Source organism: Diadema antillarum, unplaced genomic scaffold (genome assembly GCF_040938485.1).
Source record: "Diadema antillarum isolate AM-2024a unplaced genomic scaffold, OU_Dant_1.0 scf00000211, whole genome shotgun sequence".
NCBI classification, from domain to species: domain Eukaryota; kingdom Metazoa; phylum Echinodermata; class Echinoidea; order Diadematoida; family Diadematidae; genus Diadema; species Diadema antillarum.
In genome coordinates, this window is record NW_027271100.1 from 676,551 (window position 1) to 689,925 (window position 13,375).

At 38.1% G+C, this 13,375-nt stretch overlaps 1 protein-coding gene across 9 annotated transcripts in view; it reads left to right on the forward strand.

The window, feature by feature from the left end:
* The window catches only part of LOC139724336 (cGMP-specific 3',5'-cyclic phosphodiesterase-like), a 178,622-nt gene that overhangs the window by 136,224 nt on the left and 29,023 nt on the right, over window positions 1-13,375 (forward strand). For all 9 annotated transcript variants that reach the window (XM_071635482.1, XM_071635483.1, XM_071635481.1 and 6 more), the window contains 2 exons: window positions 2,515-2,624; window positions 4,952-5,039. In XM_071635482.1, coding sequence (XP_071491583.1) covers window positions 2,515-2,624; window positions 4,952-5,039 — 198 coding nt within the window. The remainder of the gene's footprint in view (window positions 1-2,514; window positions 2,625-4,951; window positions 5,040-13,375) is intronic.

Below are 13,375 nucleotides of genomic sequence, written 5' to 3' on the forward strand. Positions count from 1 at the left end.
AAATGTGGGACATGTGGGACAGAATGAATGTGTCAATTTAGAATGACACCATAAATGAGTCGTACCAGGGTGGTGCTTGTCGTGTAGCATTGTACCTGATCTGATATGCCCTGATTAATGGCAGTAATGTAATTGATTTGCAGTTTAATCAGATACAGTTTTTATTAAAAGGGACGTGTGTACTATCAAATATGAATACAATGATCACAGCTCCAGATACAGCTTGGCATGTGATCTGCAATACCTGGGAAATCTGCTACTTCCCTGATTGCGACAGTCCAACTTGACAATATTCATGTAATATGTATATGCACAGGTCCATTAACCCGTTGAGGATGAGTCCCAAGTATACTCGGGCAAGCGTCTATGGGAAATGCGTGTTGTAGCAAAATCAAACTGTCCTCAGCGGGTTAATAAAGACTACTCGTAATTGCTAGGAATTAAATGGGTATATAGTAATAATTCAAATACAATATATGGAAATACTTTTGATATGTACTGATATTAAGCTCCAAAGTCATAGACTTGTGATGAACAATTGATTCAGTGCTGTAAGGAGAATGTTGGAGCTCATGTTTGAAACACAGATTACTGTTCATGAGGCACTGTGATTAGCATTGGAAGAGTAATGATGCATTATGCAAATCACGTCTGAGTTATTTCCTGAGCACTGCATGTGATGACTTTGCCGGCTGCCGGCGTTCTTGGTGTGCAGAAAATGAAGATTTCCTCTTACTGCCGCTCTTTCTTCTTGGTTCGCAGAATGTTCTGCACATGATTTCATTTAAATGCATGAGACGTGGTATACTCTATGAGGTCTTTGAGACATCAAAGCTATGTAATTTTGACGCTGTGTTGTATTGTCCTTGATTTGTTCATTGAGTCATTCACATCGAGGAGAAATAATTTAATGACATTTGATGGGTATTCATCTCCAGTTATCAAAATTCTATGAAAGTATCACATGAGACCAGTTATTAAAATTCTATGAAAGTATCACATGAGACTCACGTCGTGACTGTGGACATTTGGAATGAAATTACATATGATGCACAGGATCTATGGTCTTTGAGGTGTGCAAAAGTAAGAGTTAATTTAGCAAGAGTTAAGGTGAGCCTTCTACTGAAAGGACTGTGATGTCGCTGTGTGAGTATGCATAATGCATTTAGTTTCAAATAGCTTTTTGCAAATGAAACCATTGTAGGTGTTCTCATTTCATATTTTTGTCCAATTTAGGGATAAACAGGGGTTTTTAACTTCTGTTTTTTTTTTTCATTCAAATGTTTGCATTGCTTTTTCAAGTGGTGAAAAAAGTGCAAGGAAAAGCCACTAATGGCTAAAAAGCACTGGTAAAAGTAGAACATCCCTTTCTCAAACGTGAAGCGTGTCAAGTGGAATGCACATAGTGGATGATATAGCAATTAATTGATTTTTAAACAGTGAAAGGTATTGATCAGCTGAGTAGGACAACTCGCATCTACTGCTCCCATATTGGTGATGGCATGTTTACAGACTTGGATAGCTTGGATAGGTAGCATCAACATTGTGTAGGCTTACTCATTGAACTTATGTTCCATATCTAGATAAAGGGAACACTGTTGACTGCTGTTTACCTTACTATTAATGAAGCTGCACTGGGCTTGATAGAGTGGTAAGGAGATAAGAAGAATCCCTCCCCCCCCCAAAAAAAAAAAAAAAAAAAGAAGAAGAAGAAGAAAAAAAAAAAGAGATCAATTTTTTGAACAAGCGGTTCCACGTTAGTGAATCATGCCATGGCAGTAACATGTCTTTATCCTCCATTTTAAAGGATCTAGGAATAGATGTATTATGAGTCACATGGTTTGGTACATTCTGACAGGGACCAGCACACAAATATTTGGATAGATTCAAGACTCCACACTTTGAGGCAGTCTGTTCTACGTGACATGTAAAGACATGCAGGCTGAGAAGTAGCTGCATTTTGAAGGCAAACAAGCTATCATGTTCAATGAATAATTCTGCATGTGCAAGTAGCAAGTAAAGGTTACTGTGTTATCTTACCAGTCTTGCATGAAAGTGAGGGGAATGTATTGGCGAATCTGTAGACTGCACAGGTTTTGCAATTTGCAATTCCAGCTCTCTGACGTGTTAGCAGTCAGCTCCAAGCCCCAAAACATCTTCGACGCCTCCGTCTTGGCAGTTATTTTTCACAATAACTCAGCATCGTATTGATCTATCCATAAATTATTGATCAATACTTTGTTGTTTGTGTGTTTGTTTCAGACGGCCTCTTAAGTGTATGAATCTTGTCTAAGGAGACAAGCTGTGTCCTGTTTATACAATCAACTGTGTTTGTCCAGCAGCTTTAAAATATATATTCTTTGTTGTAGTAGACAGAAACTTACTACTACAACTTGCTGATACCTATATAAGATGAAAGTTACTCGTTGTGAGTAATGAACAGCAACTGATGGGTTGTTCGACTTGCATTTTTAAATTTGTTTGTTTGTTTGCATGTATGTTTGTATGTTTTAGACGGGGAAGCTGAGATCTGTCATGACAGAGCTGGAAATATTTGCCCTCATCGTTGCCTGCCTCTGTCATGACCTGGATCACCGAGGCACCAACAACACATTCCAAGTCAAGTGAGTCTCCCATTTCACATTCATGAGATGTGCATTCTCACATGTAGACAGAGAAACAGCTGGTTCACATTAATGTGCAGTTTATTTCTATTCCTCACTCTCCTTATCCCCTCCACCCCCCAACAAAAAAGAAAAGGAAAAAATAAAAGCAGATGAGTACAGTTACACACAGTGAAAATAAGTAGTTAAACAAGCAAGTTGCAAAATATTCAACTAAATGAAGATGTAAATGCCGATCAATACCAATTCTCAAGTGTAACAAGAATACAGGAATTGTTCCCAGCTTCTGAAGCCCCTGCAGCACATGTTCATTTGTTCTACAATACAATAATAGCAGCTGCCGGGCCAACAAGAAAGGCGCTTTATGCTGATTGGTATCCCAATATGTATACCTTTTGCCATGGTGGCTGCAATTAGTGTAAGTGGCAGATTGTCGAAAGAAAGAGCATTATAAAACGGAGCCCCCACAATTTATACATTCTCTTATATGACAAGATGAATGCAGCCAATATTTTCTTGAATATGTCAAAGTGTCTTGAAGTGAGTGTTGTTGATAATTGTGCCAATGAATGGAAACAGAAAGTTGTTGAAGTCTTCTATTTGTGCACTGTGCAGTATTATTTTCCTTTTGAAAGTATTTGTATGATATTTCATGCAGAACTATCGAATCCTTTTGTTGCACAAGGAACTTATTCTTCTAACATTTCTATTTATTTTAACCAGAGTGTTTGTGCTTAAAATAGAATTTTTACAGAATGCATGATTTTTCAAATACTCTTGCACTTGTTGGCTTAATTGGCATGTTTATGTTGAATTGTAACGGAAGCAGACTGTTTCCATTTATGCATGGAATCATAAGAAAACTCATCATCTTTCAGATAGAGCATGAAAAAAAGTTCAAAGCAGTTGCCTTGCAAGTACAAGGTGCATCCTATATGTCTCTTGTGTTGCACAATTGTACCAAGGCAGTTCACCTTAAATACTGGACATCTGCAAAATTGACCTTAAACATGCGTGTACACACACTATACCCAATTACACACGTGCAATAATATTAAATTAAAAAACAACTCAAACATTATGCAGTAAATATCATGAATCTGTAGCCTTCTCAATTTATCATGTTTATATTATATTTCAATGTACATGTAAAATTTATGTATTGCTTTTATCATTCTATGTTTTGTCCACACTGATACTCTTTGTTGAATATGAAAATATATGAAAATATATGAAAGGAAATGAAATGAAATATACTAAATACATATTGACAGCATACATATCGAAGTAACAAAAACTGTAAAAAGAAAGATGAATTTGTGCACACACATGCACACACGGATACACACACAGACACACAGTGATCTCAAACGTCGTGAACCCTTTTCTGTCTGTATGAACATTTCAATCATCACAAATTGAGCCATAATGTCCGGGCAATATCCAGCCACCTTGATGAATGGCCCTTTAGATTGGTTCCTGCATCATGACTTTGCCACATGTGTGTATCCCTTTTTATCAAGCTTGTCTGGTTCTGCAAAGCAGAAGTAGAACCTGTCTTCATTGGAAATTGAAGAGAGAAATCTTGAGGAAACGTTGTCCAAAGATATCAGTACACTGAGCTTCTTTTGAATTAAGAAATTTTGTTTCAATATTTCTCTCATTAAAGGGATCGTATAGTTTTGGTTGAGACCTAACTTTAGGTTTCCAACATTTTTGGGTGAAATGATGAGAAACCTATGAAATATAAAAGAGCATGTAATTCCAAGAGGAATTCAACTTTTATTTGATGAAAATTGGTTTTGAAATGGATGAAATATCCAAAACAGCAATCCTAATAAAAGGTGGGACCCACCTTTTATGAGGCTCACTTGGTTTTACTTTGTTTTTGGACATCTCAGCCATTGCAAAACCGATTTTCATCAAATAAACTTTGAATTCCTCTTAGAATGGTATGCTCTGTACCATTTCATAAGTGGTTTCTTGGGATCTTGCAAAAAGTTAAAAGCCCAATCCTCATCTCCACCAATACAATACCATCCCTTTAACATAAGAGTCAAAGTATTCTCAATATGTGCTTAAAAAAAAAAAAAAAGATTTATGAGAAAATTAGACATTTAAATTTTAGTGTACCTTTTTCCACATTGTGTGGAGTTTATGTAATGTGATGTAATCTGAACCAGCCTTCAGAATTGATTCTTAGTAGGAATGTCATCAGTATGTGTAATCATATGATATGATATTTTTGCTATGGAAATTTTCCCCATGTCGATGAATTGTCCTTCCTTCTCAGCAAGAGACTTATAATATGCTGCATTCTTTCACAGGACGTCTTCCCCATTGTCCCTGTTGTATGGCACCTCAACCATGGAGCACCATCACTTTGATCACTGCATCATGATCTTGAACAGTGAGGTGAGTTTGGAAAGTTGCCTTGTGTAATGCTATATGTCTGTGTTTTCAAATGTTCTATGATGTGGAGAATGAGAGAAAAAAGTGCTATTGCACATAGACGATATCCTGTTGCTACATGTATCTTGAAGTGTGTGGTTTTTGTTGTGTCTTTTGTAGACTGTTTTATTTTTTGGATTCAGTAAGCATAATCTTTGTTGTATATTGTATATTGTCAAGTGAGTGGCATGAAAAAAATGCCAAGAAATATTCATAATTCCCAGGCTCCTTTTCTCCATCTCAAAATGTTAAGGTATAGTAGCATGCTTGTGACCATCTGAAGAGAATGGCTTTCTTGTCAAATACGTCATTCCATCACCCCTCCCCCTCCCCCTCTTTTGGCAGTATAGTGTTACTGGCCCCTTCAAACCATTTTAAAAGATATCTTTGCAATTGCTGTCACTAATCTGGTGAAAGGAAACTGGCAGATATGTAAAGAACGTGTGTGCTCTGACTGTTTGTTTTTTTGTCTCATGAGAGAACAAACGTTTGAAATGAACTTTGAGTGGACTTCCATAGGAAACAAAAACAAACATTCCACCTGCTGGTAGTACATCAAGAAAAAAAACTATGAAAAGCTAATCACTTTCTCAACAATCTTTCTTTTCTTTTTTGTCCTTTTTTTTTAGTGTATTGCAGTAGTGATATCAAGAATTTTGCCACCGGCATGGCAGTCACATGATGTCTCACATGTCTCTGCCAGCAGTATTCCCGTTTTCATCGCCAAAAGTCAAAGGAAATTGCAATTTCGCTACCTGTTTACTTACGGAAAGGGAGTGTGGAAAAAGGAGGTGGAGGAGTTTTCACATAGTATTTATTGTGTTGTAAGCTGGAGACCTCTACAAAGTGTGCCCAGAGCTGTTTTGTTGGGATTTATGTGTAGAAAATTGCGACAATGTCATCATGCTGATGTTTTGCTCCGTTTGCAGGGAGTGAGCTTATAAGAATAGGGGAAGAAAGATTTGAATAACATTCTACACGATCAAGTTTAACTATGCTTTTGTTAAATTGTATGCTGGTCGTATCTTTTTGGGGGAAATGGTAAATGTTTAAGAGTCTGGCCTGTCTGTAGAGACTGTGCTGTCAAAAATGTATGTTGCATCAACTTACTCCTGGGGGTTTGTAATCAGGGTCAACTTTTCAAACCCACGAAGCAATGCCCCTCAGCGCCACCCTAGATTTGCATCCCTCTGATGATTAGCCCATTTCTGAGATTTGCCGCCTGGTTTCACCCCAATCCCAAATAGATTCAGATCCTGTGAGAAGGATTACCATTTCTCATCAAGGGCTTTTTTTTTTCTCCTTGTGTGGGAACATCCTGAAGTAGTAAGAAAAAAAAATGCAGTCCTGAATAAATGTTTAAAGTTACCTCTTTTTAATCAATTTACAAATGATTTACACCCTTTTGCATATCTAACGCAGGTGGAAAGTTAGGATATTGATTTTCTTTTTCCATGTCATTGTGCCTGCCTTCAAGAGCCAGTGAAGCATAAGGCAGTACAACCTTGTGGGAAGGAGCTACTGAGTGCATGATTTCAGGGTTCATTTACCTCATTACGATACTGAAAGCATGACTAAAAATGTGTAGCCTCACCTTCATCTCGGCTGCACTGCATCATGCTTGGAGGGAAAGCATTCCATTCCACTTGTACCATCCCCCTGTCTATCGGTGCGTGGAATTCAGCAGTAAACTGATGAATGTATGCCAAGGTCTCAGTCACTCTGCAATGCCTGTTTGTGTTTCCAAGGCCATGTGTGTGTGTGTGTGTGTGTGTGTGTGTGTGTGTGTGTGTGTGTGTGTGTGTGTATGTGTGTGTGTGTGTGTGTGTGTACGTGTATGTGTGTGTGTGTGTGTGTGTATATGTGTGTGCATATGTGTATGTGTGCGTTTGTGTGTATTTGAGTTTATATCTGTGTCTGTCTGTCTGTCTGTCTGTCTTTGATTGCCCGTCATTGTTTTTCTCTCCAGATTCTGTGTCTAGAAGGTAATCAGGTTGATTAACCATAGGAAGGAAGCAAAGCCTTGTGAACAGTTTGTGCAGAAAATCGCTGATTATGCTTCATCTCTGTAGGATGACTGCCTCCTTAACCAGAGGAAAGTCTGAGTAACACATGGCAGAGATTCTGATGTCAATATGTATTATTTTATAAAGTATTTTGTAGGTAGATAAATTGATGTTGGAATATGCCCTGCTGATTATTTCTTCTACAAATGGCAAGAGTTTTTTGTTTTTTGTTTTGTTTTTTCATGTGCTTGTTTGTTTTAATACTTCTTGCGTGTTTTTTTTCCCCTCCTTTTTTGTCTTTTTTTGGGTGGCTATTGAAACTTGAATTCTTCAGGGGTACTTTGCTGTGAGGAATTTGAAAGGAAGTTGAGAGAATTCAGCTAAGATATGATATTATTTTTGTCTCATGGAATGTCTTCTTAGCTGAGGTACGATTATGTGAAAGTGCTTATAGCAAGCTATTGTGGTGCTTAAGATAATTTACTTCGATCATCCTCTGGTGAGAAGAATACTTCACATTATGGCTATAGTAATCACCTGAAATGGTTTGAAAATAGGCAAATTATGCCTGAGGGAGTGATTTTTCTGTAATGGTCCTCATTCAGCATTGATGATGATCATACATTCTATCCTATCACCCAGCATGCCAATAACTCCACATCAAAGTACGTGCATCACTTGTGCTTCTTTAGGTGGCAGATAGTGTCCTGCTGTCCTGTCCATGCCTGTGCTGATTATCATCCAAATTCTTTCTTTCTTTTTTTTTTTTAGCCGTATGAATTTATTCAATTCAATTCATTTTTTAAAAATTTTCATACTTCTCATTTATGAACATTACAACAGAAATAATAATACAAGTTCCTTTACGTTGTAAACAATATGTAGAAAACTAACAATATACATGTTGATAACACAGCAACTGTAATGATAACTTGTCAAAATCAAAATGGGGTTGAACAAAGAGAAGTATGACGGGACCTACATGAAAGCTAGCTTGTTTGGCTGTAAGCCCCAAGTAATCAGCGTTTGTGAAAAAGAAACGGAGAATGGACAGAAGATAAGACCAGGTGATGTAATGGTACCAAATAAGAAAAGCTGGGTATGCCTATGTGATTAAAAAAATATATATATATACAAAAATGTGAACCATTACTGTGACCGAGCTATCTTTGGTTTCCGGAGAAGAACATGATTTGCATATAAAGCCTACTTAGGTGTATACGCTATAAACTGTTGTTATGCATTAAAACTATCACAAGGTTATGATCAGTAAGAGTACACAAAAAGTAACGTGTATAGCCATTACTTCATTTGGTGCCTGCTGTCAAGCTCTGGGTAGAAAGTGAGAGAGAGGTAGAGGGAAGGAGGAAGAGAGGGAAACGAAGTAGAGTGTGGAATTGCTAATGATAGATTCGGAGAGCCTGATGGCAAGACCCAAAATGCAATTCGATGGCTATTGGATCAAACCCCCCCCCCCCTTTTTCCCTTTTATTTTGGTGAATTTGTGTATAAACATGTGCTACTTCATAATGATCTGCCAGAACTTTCTCATCTCGCAAAGTAAAAAATTAATGAAAGAGTTTGGACTATGACAAAAGAACGTGTCTTTTGTCAAAATGGTATAAAAAAAGTAGCAGTGATGCTTTGTCATGGTTTACACTCTTCCAAAAGATGGGAACCAGTCAGGAGGATCATTTGTTTCTGGCCTGGTTTTTTTTGTTTGTTGTAGTTCAGTTTTTGTTTGTTTGTTTGTTTGTTTGTTTGTTTGTTGTTGTTGTTGTTGTTGTTGTTGTTTTTGGGGACACATACATTTATCAGCCAGTTTTGTTTGAAAAGAAGAAACAATAATCTGTTTAAGAGTTCATGGAGAGGGGGAGACAGAGGGATAGAGAGAGCAAATGAAAGCAAACCTGAGATAGCATGTGTCCTTGATCGTAGTTGAAATGTTATGTGGTTAAAACAGAAGTGCATATAGATCTAGACATGATATTTTCATGCGTGTGTGCAGTTATTAAAAACTCAAATACTCCAAAGCTGAAATGACTCATGCTATTAAAAGCATAATTCATAGTCACCCTTTTTCAGAAATGATTGAACAGTTGTAGGAGCATATATATAAACCCCTTATAAGTGTAAAAGTTTACAGCATGTATACCTTTCTCAGGTCACCCTCCCCCCATGACACATTTACAGCAGAGAGAAAGAAGTAAGTATTTACATTCCATTGGCATTGTAAATACACAAAAAGTTTCATTGATCGCAATGTAAAGGGTTATGCCTGCCAGAGGGCTATTGGATTCCCGACATATCCCCGCAAACTCACTCTGAGGATTATAACCCTTCATATTTTCTTTGCCTTCCGGCTGTTTTGAGTGAATGTCAAGCCGCATTAACTTCCCAGCAGACCATGGTTGATAGAGGCCTGATTTGGGCCCCTTGCCTCATTTGCACATTTGCCTCGACTGTTATCAATATTCCACACCAAAGGTGTTTGTGGTTCAGGACTTGAGGCAGATTCTAATGGCTTTGCTTTGACACCAAACTGTCGGTTCAAATCTACAAAGAACAGCACCAAACTGGTGCTTCAAGATTGATTTCTTGGCCATTAAGAGAAAATGCAGACTTTCTTTTTTTTTTTCAAGTCTGTCTATAGATTCGTCAGTTTTGTCACCTTATAACACAAATACCATTCTTGAATTAAGTAAGGCTAGTTGACTTTATTCACGCTTTGTGGCTCATGATGGATGTGTGTTTGTCTTATTAGTAGCTCTGCTGTCATATTTAGGAATTTCATCAAGCAGATCATGATACTGTGTGCTTTAAAAAAAAAAAAATCATCAGTAATATTGTACAGTATTATTTTAATGATGTTAGTTCCGGTATTTAAATGTTCTTGTTTTAGCCCGTCGTACCCACATGCAGGAAGAAAAGTAACATGCTACATGTATCTTTGGCTATTTGATTTGGCTATCTGCCAAGGGTTGAACTACCTGTGAATTGCCCTCCTCTATCATCTGAGGATTTCATTTTGATAATTACAGTGCTTGTGGTCCTGAAACTTAACCACTTGTGTAATTAGCCTGACAGGTTTATGGCCACCATGTGAGGTAAATTTGTTGTTACCATGAATTATCCATCATTGAGTTAGCTTGTTTCTATGACAATCTTTTGTTACTCTGCAAATCCCAATAGCATAAAGTCAGTAAAGCCAATATCATTTCTGGTACATGGAATTCCTCCTATCTGGTCTTTATGCACGATCCGTATACTGAGCATGCTCCTACGCTGAGTGTGCAGAGTAAGACATCAAAGCCAGGGTGATCTGGTCACGCAGCTGATGTCGCTTTACGCAGTCCATCCCATGCACTCCTGATTGCCAGTGGACTCCGTTTTACCCCTGGGCTTTAAAAGTGTAAATTTGCGCAAATTCAATTTAGCCCCAAATTGTCGTGCAATAATTCAATAAGGTCATCCATGAGCGCCCAAGTAGTCTTCTCTTGCTCTCATCCCGCCCCCATCTCTATGTTTCCTTTTCGTGACCCCTCCTCCTATACATCCCCCCTCCCCCTCCCCCGCGGCTCCTCTGCCTCTTTCTGTTTCCCTGAAGCCCTCCCCATCGGATCACTCAGGACTGCTCATTCTCATTAACTTGAGAAACGATTTGCTCACAGAGATGCCTCTACATTCACCATTGTGAAGTTTTGAAGTCACATTTCATATCAGAAAAGTATGGACTGTATCCAGTCTTTGACCATGTGATGTATGGATGTGCCATTAAAGAATCACAAGCATTTTGTGCTGTTTGATAGTAATTATTAAAAATGAATGTAGTTATTTCATTTGTTTTAAATTACATCAGGAAGTAGTGAAAATCACCGTAGCATGTATAACTGCTTGACTTGCAAACAGTTATCCCATTTGTGAAAGATTACCAAACTTTTACTTCAATGCTACGATGTGTTGATGAGCTAGAGTTCCATAGTTGCTGTGCTTTTATCTTAAAAATGTATATAATATTTGATTTCTCTTTATCTTACCATCTGCATCGCCATCTGCATCATCATCCCCATTGACAACATTCTCAATTATTGTCTGTATAGTTTTGCTTTGATAACTGCTTAAGGGGAAAGCTCTCTGGAGATTAGGGTTAAATCTTAAAAAAAAAAAGAGTAGAGAACTATAGATTTAAGCCAAGCAATGTAATAGGGAAGTTATTTCTCATTTAAGCATTATAAATAAATGATGTGGAAGCCATGACCTGTGCTTGTGAAAAGCAATCATAAGAGGGAGAGAGGAAAAAAGGAATGGGACTAAGAAAGAGAGAGAGAGACAGAGAGAGACAGAGATTATCCTGGGTTAGAAAGATGAGGTGTAATGATGATTGTTTATGTAATGGCGACGTCTCTGAGGTCTTGCTGATGACAAGAAGTGGTGCCATCGGCAGATTTCAGTCTGCGAGTTCTTGTGGATGAGGGAGACTGCCGCTGATGCTGAAATCATCCATAGGCAGCAAAGTCTTATCCCCTCTATCGTCATCGCGGTAATCCCCTGTTCTCGATAGAGTTGCCGGATGTATATATTCATCCGTCCCATCTGTCTGCAGCTCCGTTCTGCTCAGATTTCTCACTATTCCCCCCCCCCCCCCATCAATTTGTGACATCTCCCCATCCTACCATCCCATCCTACCAAACATTAAGACGCTACCACATTGCATGTACGCTCACCTATCGCATTTGTATTGATTTATACATGTGTGTCTTCCCATGATTGAGATGTGTCAGTGCGTTTCTCTTTTGTGCTTTTAAACAATTCTACTCTCAGATTGATTAATTGAGTTTCTAAAAGTCTTTCGAGATACTGTTATTGCTACATATATGTTAGATTAATCCATTATGGCAATGCGTCTACTTGTTTGTTTGATTTTAGATACTGCAGTTACATTGTGTCTCACACTCTTTCCACTCTCTGTCACTAAGATGTCTGTCGTCATGTGTTTTGTGTCATATTGCTTGCTATACCCAGCAAGATATCAAAAGTGACAGGGCCCTCTTGAAGTGAGGTGCCAGTGATGAAGAAGCTGTACTGATTTAAGAGACGCCAGCATTGTTGTTGTTGTTGTTATTGTTCCTTGCTTTCTTCTTCGTCGTCTTCTTCTTCTTCCTCTTCCTCTTCTCATAATTATTAGTATCATTATTGTTATTATTATTATTATTACTTTTATTATTATCATTGTTATTATTGTTATAGTAATTATAATTCTTATTGTTAATATTATTTTTGTTATTATACCCCCGCCAAACGAAGTTTGAAGGGGGTATATAGGAATCAGCGGACGGTCGGGCGGTCGGGCGGTCGGTCGGGCGGTCGGTCCGTTGCAAATCTTGCGTCGCGAACTACTTCCTCAGTTTTCAACCGATTCCCATAAAACTTGGCACAGATGTGTGCCTTGGGTTGTAGATGTGCAAGACGTATTTTTGACAGTACCCAAAAGTACGTTGCCATGGTAATGGCATATTATGGGCAAAAATGGGTACAAATCTTGCGTCACGAACTCCTCCCACAGTTTTTGATCAATTTTTATGAAATTAGGTACAGATGTTCATCTGAATATGTTAATGTGCAAGACACATATTTCCGCAGTGGCAAAAAGTGCGTTGCCATGGTAACAGCATGTTATTGGTAAAATATAGGGCAAATGCTTCATGGCAAAACTGCTTCATCAGTGTTCTTCCAATTCTCATAAAATTCATATTGAATGTTTGTCTTAGGATTTAGGTCAGCATGACACATTTCTTGACAGTGACAAAAAGTATGTTGCCATGGTAACAGCTCACATATTATGAGCCAAAATGATGGAAAATTTTGTGTTGCAAACTACTTCCTCAGTTTTTGCCCAATTTCCATGAAACTTGGTACAGATGTGTGCCTTTGGTTGTAGATGTGGAAGACGCATTTTTCGACAGTACCCGAAAGTACGTTGCCATGGTAACGGCATATTAATGGCAGAAGATCAAGGAAAGATCTTGCAGATTTAACTACTTCCTCAGTTTTTTGACCAAAGCTTATGAAATGTTGTTTTGACCAAAGCTTATGAAATGTTGTTTGGCGGGGGGTATAACCAGTCTCTGTAGCGACATTTCTAGTTACTATCATTATCATCATTGTCATCGTCATCGTCATCATAACCACCTGCCGCCATGTCTGTCTCTAAAAGCCATGCGTGTGTGGTGTGTGCTCTACTTTTCTCTCTCATTTTCTTCCGCTCCTCTCTTCCCTTACTTTCTCCTCCACTCA